The 15,994-nt window shown below is 41.6% G+C and overlaps 1 protein-coding gene across 4 annotated transcripts in view; it reads right to left on the bottom strand.

Annotated features, from left to right (window-relative positions):
- MAP4K4 (mitogen-activated protein kinase kinase kinase kinase 4) overlaps nucleotides 1-15,994 on the bottom strand; it is a 122,589-nt gene that overhangs the window by 44,816 nt on the left and 61,779 nt on the right. For all 4 annotated transcript variants that reach the window (XM_069970972.1, XM_069970973.1, XM_069970974.1 and 1 more), the window contains exons 4-5: nucleotides 4,975-5,100; nucleotides 1,641-1,751 (exon numbers count right to left, since the gene is read on the bottom strand). In XM_069970972.1, coding sequence (XP_069827073.1) covers nucleotides 1,641-1,751; nucleotides 4,975-5,100 — 237 coding nt within the window. The remainder of the gene's footprint in view (nucleotides 1-1,640; nucleotides 1,752-4,974; nucleotides 5,101-15,994) is intronic.

The raw sequence follows: 15,994 nt of genomic DNA, 5'->3' as shown, positions 1-15,994 counted from the left end.
GATAAACATATCTATCCCAAGATAATAGGAATGGAAATACTAAAAGGGCAGACTAAATGGACCCAGTGGTCTTAATCTGACGACAATCTTCTATGTTTCTATAAATTTTATCTCTGCCATAAGTCATTGGTCTGATGTACAGCCGAGGACACCAACTATAAAGATGGTATTGATGATCCCTGTTCTACTCCATTTATTGAATCCTACAGTGCCAGGGGATTGTTGGAGATGGTTTTAGTCTCGGAGCAGCATGACACACATTTGGTGAGCATACCCAAAAAGTTATCCCTAGGAAGTAGATTTTTCGCTCCACCTACGATAACTGGCTCGCAGAAGTTTTACAGCTTCAACGTATGGAGGAACTAAGGGTGGCCTTCTATGGTATGCAGGTTTCCACAGCTGTTTTGTAGCTATAACTACTTGCCACTTCTATTACCAAACAGTGTATTGCAGTATCGGCTGGGTGAACATCACTTTATTTTAATTGAAAAGCGGGCACATTCGGGTTCCATAGATCACAAGCTGTTCTTTACACTGTGAGCACAGGCTATCTTGCACAGCCGCTGTTGCAGAGTGCAACAGCGGCCATTGTTTAATAGCACCGCTTCATTGAATAGCAATCTATGGAACAACGGCGGCAGTGTATGCACCCTGTATACACTACGGCTGTGGTTCTCTTGCGGTCGCACAAAATAATTGACAGGTCTATTTTGCGCAGCCGCTATTCAGTGAACAGCTGTCGTGCAAGATAGCCTGTGCTAAAGTACAGCTTGTAATCTATAGCACCCGAATGTGCCCGCATTTCAATTAAAATAAAAATGATGTTCACCTGGTCGATATGACACTTGATAAAAGAGACCAGACCAGTCTCGAAACGCGTTGTGTCTGATTAATAAATGTGGTTATTTATTTTTACCTTATGGTAAACATTTTTTTTTATTTCCATTGGACCTGCGCCCAGCTGACCCATACTTGGAGAGGTGGTGCATTGTCGTATGTTTGTTCCTTTGAGGATCATATGGGAGTGGCAGCGGTCCTGACTGCATGCTTACTCAAGAGTTGTGCCTTGTAGTTAGCACAACTCCACTAGGTGAAAACCTCCATTATTGACTCACCTTTGTTACCTGTAAGAATTATGCTATGGAGCGCTGTCTTTTTTTCTGTTTGTAGTATCCTGATACTGCAGTATCGGATGGGTAAACATGTACAACATCGCCTGTTGTTTGACTTGGCCATCTCAAACAAGGCTGTTGTTATTACAGCGTGTGAACATGGCCTTAAACTGTGTATTAGGTCTATTGGGTAGATTACTTAAACTTTTATTTGCCAAATTGCATTTATGTTTATATTTTTGTTTTCTTTCAAGATTTTCTTTGTTTCCTGTTTTCAGTCATCCACTGTTGCAGCTCAGTGCCCCTTATGCCTCTTCCCTTTTATAACCTGTATCTCTTGTTATTCCTCAATAAAAGGCTTGAATGGATAAACATATCATGAAACAGAACAAATGGTTTTACATACTAAAGCTTTCTCACATATAGTTATGGATTAAGAGGTAGTAGAGCCATTAACAACAAGATTTCAGAGGTGGGAAAAAAATGTGTGTGTTGTACATAAAAGAAAAGACAGCAATTTATCCTCACCCTCAGGATTTCACGAGATATATAAGCAATCCAATCTTCTTTCAAACTGTTCCCCTTAGTATTCTTCACCAGGTCAGTGATTGAGCCAGCACCACAAAACTCCATTACAAGCTGAGAAACAAAAAAAGCATTAGCACAGTACATGTGTATCCAAACTAAAATCCAAAACAAGACGTTTGCAGAACAACAACATCTATTGTGGAGGTTTTGGGGCCTGTATTCTACCACACTATCCACAAAAGCCAAGGAATCAATTGGCCCTTCAAAAGTGTACCTTCAATAATTATCAAAAATTCTAAATTTATGTATATTACAAAAATGACTGTAGTGCACTAACTGCCACCACAACTGGAGGAACACCATTAACTCAGCATTTGAGAAACATGCCTCCTGTATGAGGATACATGACAATTTACACAGTCTCTCCTACAAGTGCAATTGACTACAATTGACATAGTGGTGTTGGCAGGATATGGAGACAATCATGCATAAAAATTGCATTATATGGATATATGCACACAAAGTAAACGTGGCGGATATCTCTGCAGGGATTCAGTCACTCCCCAACACCCACCCCCAATCTCAGACTCCATTCTATGCTCAGGCGGATTCCGTGATCTGTCCAAATGATTGATATGTCAATTCTTTGGGTGGACAGTGGAATGCGCCTGACCATAGAATGGAGCCTATGGGACAGGCGTAGAAACAAGCGGGAGCGTGCGGAGACCAGCGTCGGAATCACCACAGAGTTATTCGCCACATTTTCTCTGTGTGCATATTACACACAGAGTACCTACACCATTATGTGTTGTGCAATACTGGCAACACATTGGTTAATCAATTTAACCCATTAACGACCGCGGGCGTACATTTACACCCTCACTGCCTGGGACTTAACACAGGAGGACGTAAGTGTACACCCTGGCACGGTCCCAGGCTATGGAGCGGGCTCCTGAGCTGAGGTGGGTGGAGCGGGGTGAGGACCAGCTGCTATCAGGCCCTCACCCTCAATGGTGGGCCGCCGCGATTGCGCTGGCCATCCGCCATTAACCCCTTAAACGCCACAGCGTTTTAAGTATAGGTGACCGGAGCATGTCTGCGGGGGTCCCGATCGCATTTCCTGACTGCCGGAGGTCCTCTCCTTAACTCCGTGCAGTTTTCTGCTCGGTGTTGACAGGCAGTCTGATTTAGAAGATCACAGATAACACTGATCCCTGCTATGCTATGGCATAGTAGGGATCAGTGTATGTAATCCAATATATGTAAGGGATAGTTCCCTAAGGGAACTATAAAAGTGAAAATAAATTAATAAATAAAAGTTTTACAAAAAGCCCCAAAGCCCCTCCCCAAATAAAAGTGAAAATCAACCCCCTTCCCATTTCATACATAAAACACATAAAAAGTAATAAAAAAAGTTAATTAACATATTATATACCGTAGCATGCTTAATCGTCCGATCTATTAAAATAAAACAATACTTTTCCCACACGGTGAACGTCATGAACAAAAAGCGGTAAAAAAAACGCAGAGATTGCTTTTTTTTAATGACCTTTTGTGTATAAAAAAAAGTTAATAAAAAGTGATCAATAAGTTTGAAAAATACGTTTCAAATACGTCTAGAAAAAAATGTTAATAAAAACTAGAGATCATGACGCAGAAAATGACACCCCATACGACCCTGTAGGTGAAAAAATAAGTGCGCTATGGCAGTTACAATAGGACCATTTTAAATATGCCTATTTTCCCCAAAAAATTTTTTTTACTGCTAATAAAAATAGTAAAACGTTAGAAAACCTAGTAAACCTGCATACCGCCGTGTTCAGACCGACCTACAGAATAAAGGAAAAATGCCAGTTTTACCGTAAAGTGCATTACGTAAACATGGAACCCCCCCCCTTCAAAATTTGCGGAATCGCATTCTTTGACCCAATTCACCCCATAAATGATATTTTGGGGTTCCGTCATTCATTTTATGGCAGATTGAAAGATGCCATTACAAAGTACAGCTGTTCCTGAAAAAAAAAAAAGCCCTCACATGGCCCTGTAGGTAGAAAAATGAAAGCGTTATGGGTCTTAGAAGGCGAGGAGGAAAAAACGAAAACGCAAAAGTGACAATTGGCCCTGTCCTTAAGGCCATTTCAGGCTCTGTCCTTAAGGGGTTTAAAAAAAAAAAAAAAAAAAAAGATTTTTTATTTTAGACACTGGAGGACATATCAAAACCAGCGTTCTTGTACGCTGGTCTTAAATAAAGCCCCCATTCAAATGTAGAGGAGCATGCTTCCTCCTAAATCCAGCAAGACCTGCGCCTGCCGCACAGTGGGCACAGAAACTAACACCTGCTCTGGAGCCGGTGTATATTTCTACCATCATTTACTCCTGTTAAGAGGCGTTACCCATGATAAAATCAGACGCGTCCCTCTCCCCGCCTATCAAGTATGTGGGATATGCCACATAAAAGTCACAGATTTTTGTGCAAATTGAGTAGTTCGTGGCATGCGCCAGGAACACAGATGGTAAATCTGTCCCATTGTGTCTATGTATATTTGAATAATACCAGCCAAAGTTGGCATTAAAAAGGTTCTACTTTTTAAGAAATATAAGGGAAAAAGAATTATTTTCACGGTCATTTATAATAACTTAACAAGTCAAAAGTTTAAATGCACCCGTCACAGTGCAGTCTTTGTAACTTCAGAAGTGAGTATGCAGACTTCTTTTCAAAGTTTAAAAATAAAATGCATGGAAAACCCCTTAAGTGTAAACCTATCAGCCCAATTTCACTCATGTAACTTCCAACACAAACAGTTATATGGTATGAAATATAATCTGATCCTCCAAATGCAGTTCAATCCATAAAAACTGAGGCGAGGAAAAAAAAAATGTTGATAAGCAATGCTTGCTGAATGTAAAATTACCTGCAACTACGCATATAGATGGGCGTTTGCGAGAGCTAGTCACCATGTCTTGCTTGCTGGTGTTTCTGCATTACATGTGGCAGCTGCATTCTTCCACTGAACAACAGCAAGCCAGATGTGATGTTTCCAGGTACAGCGCACAAGATCTCAGCATATGAGTAGATGGCTGCACTGTCAATCGCCTCAATAAGCATTATGGGAGCCCAGGACACAGCAGTGCCCACCCACATGACTAGTTACAGGTAATTTTCACACAGTATGCGCTACTTTTAAACATAATTTATGCACTTAGTCTGTGATGGGAGGAATATAATCTTACAACTGTTTATGTGCTGCTGGTTATATCAACCAAATTGGCCTGATAGGTTCCCTTTAATTGGGAAGAAAGCAGCACGTGTAACATGCATTGATATTCAGCTTACCCACAGTTGATCATCATGCCCCGGGGGGCTCTTCTTGATAAAAGCACCATAATAAGTGGCAATATTTCTGTGATGAGAATATTTCTTCAGCATATTGATTTCCAGTTTGATTTCTTCCTCTTCATCCTTTTTTGGGAGAAAAAAAACAAAAAAAAAAAACAAATGAAGAGAATCTATAAAAAGTCACATAATTTCATGCTTTAGGTAACCTATAGTGGTCAGTCTAACTCATGGGTCTCCTAACTGCGGCCCTCCAGCTGTTGCAAAACCACCACAATTCCCATCATACCCGGACAGCTAAAGCTTTAAATTTGTCTGTCTAGGCATGATGGGAATTGTAGTATTGCAACAGCTGGAGGGCCGCACTTTGGAGACACATGGTCTAACTAATAACATTGCAGTCAAAAGCATCACAAGAAGCCAGCAGCCAGTCGTATGGACTACCTGGCTTAAAAAGAGGTCTTGACACAAACAGCTCCAATTCGTAAGGCAATAAAAAGAATACAAAAAGGGTGCCAGGCTAGTTCACCGAGTGGAAATCACACTTAAAGCTTCTAATTAAAAAAAAACAAACTAAAACTACCCTAGGCTTCTCTTGAATCCGATTTCTGCACAGCACAGCAAAAAAAACAAACACCCCAAAAAATGCAAGCAGCACTTGCTACCTACTTTTTATGGAATTTTCTCATTTTAATGTAAATTAAGGCTTTTGGATTGATAAAAAAGTTACCACAAACCCGTTCAATGGGGTTCAGTCACAGCACTGTATTGCAATATTGTTACCTTAAAGCGTAACTGTCATTTCAGGGTAATTTTTCTGAAAACATTAAATATCAACAGTACAAGCGATTTTAAGAAACTCTGTAATAGGTTTTATGTACTAAAAGAGTTTCCTTCTGTACTAAAAAAAGCAATCTCCCAGCCTCCCCCCTCACATCAGATGAAGCAGGATTTATGTGTCCATTATGTAGCTATGGAGAGGGGAGGGGCTGTTAGGAGTGACTGAGCACGGAGCAGTCCTGCACAGCACAACACCCTGCAATCTTCTCTCACTAAGTTCATAGATAAGCACTGACCTTTCTGACCCCAGAATCCTGCGGTTTAGGTGCCAAGAGAGTCTACAAACAGCTAACCTTCATGTCACCTCTTCCTGCTCCCTCATCTCCCTCAGCTCCTCCCCCCTTCATAGGCTTACAATGGAGAGGAGAGAACCAGTCTTCACTGGCTTCTCTGTAATAAAGACATGTTTGCCTGATAATGCACAGATAAGAAGTCAGGGGGGGAGGCTGGGAGATTGCTTCTTGAGTACAGAAGGAGGCTTTTTTGGCTGATAAAGCCTATTACAGAGTTTCTTAAAATCGCTTATACTACTGATTTCTGCAATTAAAAAAAACAAAAAAAACATGACAGTTACGCTTTAAGTCTTATAGTCAACCCCATTACAATAGCAGTGATAAGTGATATATATTCCCAATCCATGGGAATATAAAGGCACAGATATTCCCTTCTACATCACTGACACACCAGCCCGGCAGGGGTATAAGAAAGCACGGTTACTTGGGAAAACCAATTCCACCTGATTGTAAGGGAGAGACAAAACGGCTGGTGTCACAAGAAGGATTATAAACACCATATGCTCATATTTTTCAAAGTCTAAACGCTCCTGAAATATGACACTCATGTCAAATCCTCCCTTTATTGTCGCCTCCTGTTAGCACTTGGCATATTTTCTAAAGGTAAAATGGTGCTAGAGCGACACACTCGATTTCCTGGACAAAAAACCATCCATAGATTTTTTTACTAATCTATATACTGCATTACAAGCATGGCTGTGTGCTTGATTTTATACACCTATTTGTGCTCATGTCACTGAAGCCTCTGAGCTCAACAATCCAGAGGACTGTCCATATACTGTACATTACTGTATGTGATAACTCTGGTACGCCGTATACCTAACTCTAGTATGCCGTATATGTATATATAAATGCAGTATTCCCAGCTGTTCTGTGACAAATTTCCTTGCCATCTGCAATAAGGGAAAAATGTGGGGATTCTATGACAGCTGTTGTAGAAACATTATCTTCATAAGTGATGTAAACATATGATTTAAATTTTGTTAAAAAAAAAAAAAAAGTAGTTATACCTCCCAGCCCCCACTGCTGACACCCTGATTGTGCCTGGTTCTGCTGATCAGGACTTCCTACTTCTACCTTGATCTGCAGGAAATGTCTGTTTAGCCAATGACTAAGTGGACATCTTCTGCACATTGAGTCAATAGTAGGAAGTGTTGATCAGGGAGACTAGAAGGACAGCAGCATCTGGGGATCAGGCAGGAACCTTTTTTTTATTCTTAAGCCTGCCTGAGCCTGTAAAATATAAATAAATAAATAATATAAATATATATATATACACACACACACACACACACACACACACACACATATATACACACACACCTGTACCACAGGTATAGTGCAGTATTCATCAGAATATTTCATGACAACAAAACAAACCTACACGAACGGTTAAATATTTGTATGATCAGAACTTCAGCCTACAAGGAAAGCAGAGTGCCAAATGGCACAGAAAATCCACAGTCACCTGGGAGCCCCCGTTTTAATCCTCCACCCCTCCAGGAGGCTACAGAAGAGCTGCCTCTTCAACAGTGCTTGAAGAATATGCCGCCATCCCAGGTGTGAGAAGATTACTATGAGGATTGACCTACTGACTACATCAACACAGTGCATTTAGATGATAGCATCCTGGCCGAGGTCATGCTGGGATAAAAATCAGCAGACACACAACACAACTACAGTTAATGTCTTTCCTTGCTAAAAGTGCCAGACCAAAATTATTTCAGGCTTCACTGTAGCAGTTGGCAGGATTCAGCCAACTACTGGCAATCATTCCTTTTTTTTCTTTCGTCCAAGTCAATGCTATCACACTGTTACTTCAACTCTGCCAGGACAGCACGATATACACCGACATGCCTTAAAGGAGAAGTCCAGCAAAATTTTTATTAAAGTATTGTATTGCCCCCTAAAAGTTATACAAATCACCAATATACACGTATTACGGGAAATGCTTATAAAGTCCATTTTTCCCAGCACTTACTACGGCATCAAGGCTTCTCTTCCTGGATAAAATGGTGATGTCACGACCAGACTCCCAGAGCTGTGCGGGCTGTGGCTGCTGGAGAGGATGATGGCAGAGGGATGCTCAGTGTCCCTCCAAGTCCCCCTGCCATCATTCTCTCCAGCAGCCACAGCCTGCACAGCTCTGGGAGTCGGGTCGTGACATCACCATTTCATCCAGGAAGTGAAGCCTTGATGCAGTAGAAAGTGCAGGGAAAAGAGCACTTTATAAGCATTTCCCATTATAAGTGTATATTGGTGATTTGTATAACTTTTGGGGGGGCAAAACAATAATTTGATAAAAATTTTTGCTGGACTTCTCCTTTAGGGCCCTATTACATGAAATGATTATCGGGTGCCTATCAATTGCTTTGGAAAACTGTCCAGTTTCTGGATGCCCCCATAGACTATGGGGTCATCTGTGCCAGAATTACAAAAAAAAAAAAAAAGTATGACATGCTATTTATAAGAACGGAAAGCCTTTAGGAAAAAATAATTATAATAAGGGTGTCTGTGCCTAATAGAGGGCTATGGGTTCAGAAATGTATCTGGATCTCCTGATCAGAAATCTACATAAATTTCACAGACCTGTGCATGGGGCCTTGGTTTTGCACTGTACAGTAGATGATCACCTTAACCATTAGAATTGCTTTTGTAGTATATCAGAGCGCAATTCCTGCGGCTGGGCTGAGGATGGCACCTGTCCACAAGTGGTTTATTATATATTCTATGAGGTAACATGTCTCTTGTTAAACTGTAATATGTATTGCTTTGTACCAGTGTAACTGGCAGGCAGAGAATGGGTCTCATTTAGAGATGAGCGAACCTTGAGCATGCTCGAGTCCATCCGAACCCAAACTTTCGGCATTTGATTAGCGGTGGCTGCTGAAGTTGGATAAAGCCCTAAGGATATGTGGGAAACATGGATATAGTCATTGGCTGTATCCATGTTTTCCAGACAACCTTAGAGCTTTATCCAAGTTCAGCAGCCCGGCTAATCAAATGCCGATTGTTCGGGTTTGGATGGACTCGAACCCGAACCGCTCACCTCTAGTTTCATGCTTTACACTGCACACCACACAAATCAGTGACACCTACTGTCCTTAGTGGGAACTGCTCTAGCTAGTGTTGTAAGCCCTAGAACTTGCTAGTAAGTGGGCAAAGTATGCTAATGGGCTCCCCCATAAAAGGTTTGCAGATGCAGTGTGTAGCTGAGATGTGAGTAGCTGTTGAGGGAACAAGATCACCACAGGAAATGAGATTACCACAGAGGAAAACTGCTGAGGGGAACAAGGAAAAAGGTCATTACAAGCAGAGCAGCAAATGATCAGATGGAGGCGAGATCAAAAGAGAGAGACTTTGAAAGAAAGTTTGTCAGGTGCACCCTCAGGAAGGGGCCAGCACATATACAGTCAGTGGGAATCCTCAGATCAGGAACCCAAGTGGATGGACTTGGATGTTATGGGAGCAGAGTTAACTTAGGTCTCTGCACCCATCTTTCTGAATTCGGGGGGGGGGGGGAATACCTCTAGCACCCGAAAGTTGTGGCTTACGGCCCGGCCCAGTAACTTAAAGCAGAAAGTTTCCTAGTTGACAGGGAGGGAAACAGACTCAAGCACCATTAGGGGAGAGGTCCACAGGATCGCAGTGCCCACCAGCGTCCCACTCGTACTGACAAACCAAGGTCTGAGGCAGATCATCTCTCCACACACCACCAGACTATCTACAGGCACAGTAACCCAGTCAAGGCCGCCAGTAGTAACAGCTGTATGCCACAGGACTGTAACCACACCTGCAAGTCCATCAGTAAAAGGAGTTATTGTAATACTGCCTCCCTCCTTGACTCCCTGTTGTCCTGGTCTACCTGCACCACACCAACATCATGGGCCATATCACCGGACAGCAGTATTTGGGGTTGGCCCCGGAGGGGGGGGGGGTGCAGCCCCCTACAAAAACCTCTGCAGCAGCCCACAGAAGAGAAGGAGAGTACAGGGAAGCTCCAAAGAGTCCCCTGTACCTGTGGAAGCCCTTATACCCACCTGAGACCGTAAAAGTCAGTGCCTAAGGCTGCAGTGCGCCACAAGACTCAGCCATCTTGCAGGTACAGCATCCTCTCACTCCGCAGCCCTCCAGTGCATCCAGCCAGCCAGTACATCCCCTCACTCAGGAGCTCAGCGCTACACTCAGGAGAGGAATAACCACCAACAAGCCAAAAATTACTACCACCATGATCATCCTCTCCTCATTCCCCTCACTCTCTTCCACACACCCCGGCTCGCAGCACTTTGCCTGTAGACTGTTTTTCAGTCAATTTAGGAGATTTTTTATTGTCATCATTACAGAAAATATCTTTTTGAGTACACTTTCTTTCCCATGGGAATGCGTTGTGTTTTACAGACAGATTTTTATGTCTTTGGCCAGTTTATGGATCAGTACAAGACTGTGTAACACTAATCAGTACACCCTATGTTTGATAAAAGTCTCTTTAGTGCACGCCCCAAATAGAAGATTACGGTCTTTTCCTGCGTATAAGACTTTTTTTTACCCTGGAAAATCTTCTAAAAGAGTCAAGGGGTCGACTTATATGGTAGGGGCTGAAAAACTTCACAAATGGACTGGAGAATATGCGGTTAGCGCATAGAGTGGGGGAGATTAAAAACAACCGCATCCCCGCCGTATGCAGTGACCGTATGAAGGGCAGAGCAAGCTACAGGCGTCCGGGGTATGTAAAAAAAAAACAGAGTGGTGCTGTGCCCAAATAAACACCTTTCACCCGTCTGGCCGCTTTTGTATCCTACCAGTATTCTTGGACCTCCTTCTCGGCTTCTCAGATCTCGCTGCTGTCTGATGTTTTTACTTTGTGTGCGTTGAAGAGGGGTAGTCTTATACGGCGAGTATATCCCAAACTATATTTGTAGGTAGTCTTATACAGTGAAATATACGGTATATAAATTTTTATTTATATAGTATGGTTTTGCTTTTTGCCAAATGAAACTTGCAGGTGCATGCAGCAAAATATATTCTCTTTATATAAAAAGTTAAGGTATCACTTTTAATAGATGTCAGAAGTTTTGATGTGGTTGGGGTGTGGGTATTTAGAACTGAGCTGGGAAAAGAACATACATAACATGCACTCCTCTGCACAGCTTGTTTTACCCAGGGTCTGAATGACATGAGCAAGGTTTTTAAAGGGACAGTATCAATTTAAATGGGTATTCCATTGCCAACATTTCTTTTTAAAAGCGAGTCAGGGTGATTTAGAAATAAAAATAAAGCACAACTTTTAAAACAATAGCAAAACTTGACCTAAAGCTTCTCCATTTACATATCCAGTCAAAAACATGAAGGACCATACGTAGATTCAATCTGTTCCAATGGATTGATTCTATGCTAACTCACAAGTACTGGAAAAACTAAACAGGATTAAAGAACTCTAAATCAATGTGACACTATCTGGCAGAAGAGACAGCTTAATCCTCCCTTCTTTTATGAATTGACAGACATTATCAACATGTCAGCTTGGTAAGAAGTTAAAAAAAAAATAATAATTTGCAGTAGGAAAAAAAATAAATAAGTAGATCAACAAAAATAGCTGAAAGCCATGAAACAAGCTGGTGCGCAGTCATTCCATTCAGTTGTATAGAGATAATTATTATCTGCATCTAAAAGCCAAAATGATTGTGCAGCTCAGTAAGGGGCAGCGGGGCCCTCGGAGGGCCAAGAGATGTAATTACTAGCAATTTGCCTCTCACAACAGCCAAGGTTACTAAAAGAAACAGAAGTAACACATCAATTCCATAAATACAACCAACAGCAACGCATATACACTGCACAGAACCACGACCACAGAGGCTCACATTATCCTCATGCAAGTACATCTTGATCCTTTAATCCATAGAGTATTTTCTATTAAAAGCAGGAATACATTGACATGGGACATTATTAAAAGGGGTTAAAATAAACTGGTGCCAGAGGCTTGTAATTTACTTGTATTAAAAAATCTCCAGTTTTACAGTACTTAGCAGCTGCTGTATGTCCTACAGGAAGTTGTGTATTGTCTCCAGCCTGACACAATGCTCTCTGCTGCAACCTCTGTCTATGTCGGGAACTGTCCAGAGCAGAAGCAAATCCCCATTCTTTAGACTGGAAAGAATATACCACTTCCTGCAGGATATACAGCAGATGATAAATACTGAAAGACTTTACATTTTTAATATGAGTGAATTACAAATCTCTGGCAGCAGTTCATTTGACCCAAGGCTCTGCTTACAAGCACTTATAATCTATGAGAAAATATGGGTGTCACAAAAGGTAGAGCTGGCAATACACATTAGATGGCCACTAGCTATTTTACTTGACTGCCCCATACACATGCACACTGGTCTCGGCCAATAGAAAGAGGGTATAAGCTACTATCAAACAGCTCTCATAGTGCTGGCTTCACAATGTTTATGTTTAAAGCAATATCAGTAAGTCCTTCCTGTTCACGTCTTTTTAAAAAATACGCTCAGTGCCTTGTTTAGGGTAAAAAGAGACCTGTTAATCTGCAGCAGCGGAGTCAATGTGGCCTAGAGAGTCAATGATGCATCTCCTTTCTTCCTCTCCGCCATCCTCCTTATCATTAGAAACACCCTGGGCATTTAAAAAGGACACGATCGTGAAGGACTTAAGCCCCTATTACATGGGGAAACGAGAGGGAGCAAGGGAGCGCCGACCTGTCAGGTCAGCGCTCGCTTGCTCCACATTCCCCGATTGCTGCTGGTACTATTACACGCATCGGCAGCGAGCGGGTAAGAGCAGGGGGGGGCCCGCCCAGGTGATCACTAGATTGTCCAGGCAGCCCATAGAAGATAGCAGTGGTCTGCTGCTGCTCCTATTCCACGGACCGACAGCAGCAAATGGGTAGCAGGCTGATAGTTAGCACCGATTGGCAGGAAAATTATCGTGGTTTGGTGAATACAGTTCTGCTTCAACATACATCATGTTGTTTTGTGTATATATATATATATATATATATATATATATATATATATATATATATATATATATATATATATATATACACACACTCTATGGATTAAAGGTGCAAAGAATCAAGATGTACTTGCATGAGGATAATGTGAGCCTCTGTGGTCGTGGTTCTGTGCAGTGTATATGCGTATACATATGTGTGTGTCTCTCTATACATACATACACACACACACACTAATATATATATTAATATATATATATATATATATATATATATATATATATATATATATATATATATATATTTTTTTTTTTTTTTTTTTATATTGCACACATGTATACTACTCCACTATAGTATACAACAAAAAAGTTAAACATACACCACAGAAGTTGATGTTTATGAATAAAACTTGCATATTTAACACAATCACATATGCACTGTCAAGGGACAATCTAGAGCAGTGCTTCTCAAACTGAGGCGCCCCCTAGTTGTTGGTGAGGCCCAGTTGGGGAGCCAGCTTTTACAAAGTAACTATGATCTGCACAGTCCTATTGCAGTTCGCATAAATCTGAATTTTAGCAACATTATTAATTTATTTTGTACTTGCTTTATTAGTGTATAGGGCTTGGGAGATGGGTGAAAGGCAGCCCTAGCATTATTTTCAGCTATTAAATGGACTTTCACCACAGATGGTGAGGCCCAGGCATCCTCTTGGTCAGTCTGGTGAGGCCCAGGCATTGCCTTGGTCTCTTGGGTGAGGCTCCAGTAGAAAAAAAGTTTGAGAAGCGCTGATCTAGAAGGCCGCTATAAAGCTTAGATGCTTCTCAATTCCAGTCCTCATGGCCCGCCAACCGATAAGATACATCTTTGAGCAGGCACAAAAGATACATCTTTGAGCAGGCACAAAAGATGCAGTCAGCAGCCAATAACCAGTCGTTTTGCCAAGTCTTTGTCTACTTGCTGCCCCTTTTACACAAGCAGATTATCGGCTTTAGGATCATCTCTAGCAATGCCCCTGGATGATAATCGGCTCGTGTAAAAGGACCCTAACACTATTCATAGACACAAGTTAGCACTGTATCTGCCATTGGGGGAAACCAAGCCGGGTCGTGTTAAGAGCCTTTTACACTGGCCGATTATCGTGCAAAAAAAATTGTTAAAATGGTCGAATTTAAATCTTCTGGTGTAAACGAGGCAACGATCAAACAAACCAAAGTTTGTTTGTATGTCATTGATTACATCTTTTGAGTCTTTCAGTGTAGATGCTCACCGATCACAGTATATAGATACAAACACAATTACAATCATTCACAGTATATATACACAAAAGCATATTAGTGAATTTTGTAGCGATTTATCTTCTTATCTAACTACCCATCACTAATAAGTGCCACTATACGTGTAAAAGGTCCCTTCGATCCGTACCCATCTGACGCCAGCCTTTCCTTACTTTTGTTCCCAGCCTGATCTGTACCTGACAGTAGGAAGCTGGAGAGCAGTCCCACCCCCGCTAGAACCATGACATGTGCAGTGACCTGTGCACAAGCAGCGAGAAAACAAGACATTAATATCTTAGGATTTCACAGGCATGTTTTACTATTTACAGCTAAGGAAGAGGGCATTTCCATCCCCATTGCTATATTATAAGTGAAAACACAATGAAATAGCTGATAAATATGTAATAGTCACAGAAGTCTCTTTCCTTTCAGTAATAAAATTACACCATAAATACCCATTTTTTATTATAAACTAAAACTCGATTCTGATTCCTTTGGATAAAGCAAATATTCCAATGGCCATTGATTTCTATAAAGCATGCAAGTGCATGAATAATAAGTGAGCGACAAGTTTGAGCTCGGTGCTGCGGCTGTCCCTGCTCTCGCTTGTGAGGTCAGGTGTTATTTATAACTTGGAGCGCAGCCAATGATGAAGCATATATGGTGTATACTGAGAATATGACTGGATAAAACAGCGTTCATCTAGGATACAGCAAATCACTGCACATCAGCTTCCTGTAGATCCAATAGCACAGCAGACTCAATAGACTTCTAGCAGAAGAGCAGTATAGGGAACAAATGCACTAATAGTCTGCCTGGCAACCGGAAAATCAAGATCAGCAGCCAGATTCATTTGGCAGATTTATATTCTAAAACATACCAAACTCCTTTATCCACAAAATCCCATATTCTGGCCTCCCCCCCCTTTAAGAAAGACGTAACAGGAGAACTCTCTCAATGTCTTTCTACCATAAGGTGAAGGCTAGTGTCACAATTTTCTGCTTACTGTATTAGGGATAACCTGGGGCTAGTAAAGCCTCATATACTATACAGAAAACACTAACGGATGGTACAGGATTAGTCGCCCTTCTATGTTGGCTGCACACACCTGGATGTCGACAAAAGGGGGGAGTTTGTTCTGTTCGGAGGACCTGCCAGTATTTTTGCACATTTAGGGCTAGTTCACACTGAGGAATCAGCGAGGAAACTGTTCCGGGCAGAAAGTGTTCTCATGAAATTCTGTGCGGAATTCTAGCAGAACCCACAAGGAAAGTGTTCCGCCCAGGATCACCTCTGTCGGAATTCCATGCAAATTAATATTTAATTTAAATCAAAATTCTTTTTATCCACAATTCCACGCTGAATCTTCGCAAGCATTCCGCGCCGATAAAATTTCAGAGCAGAAACTCACTGCTCAATTTCAAAGGGATTCTGCCAGTGGAATCTGCCGGAAGAATTGACATGTCAATTCTTCTGGCGGAAAGTGGATCCGTCGTGGAAAATTCTGCTGTGTGAACTGCAGAGCGCAAATTCCATGGAACTCAAAATTTTCAGTAAGGAGTTGGCACTGAAATTCAGTGCTGATTCTGCAGTGTGAACTGGCCCTAAGGGTACAGTTTATCATTTGGCCTAGCTGT

Source organism: Dendropsophus ebraccatus, chromosome 5 (assembly GCF_027789765.1).
Source record: "Dendropsophus ebraccatus isolate aDenEbr1 chromosome 5, aDenEbr1.pat, whole genome shotgun sequence".
In the NCBI taxonomy this organism is placed as follows: Eukaryota; Metazoa; Chordata; class Amphibia; order Anura; family Hylidae; genus Dendropsophus; species Dendropsophus ebraccatus.
The sequence above is the reverse complement of the archived record's forward strand: the minus strand, read 5'-3'. Positions and strand labels throughout refer to the sequence as shown.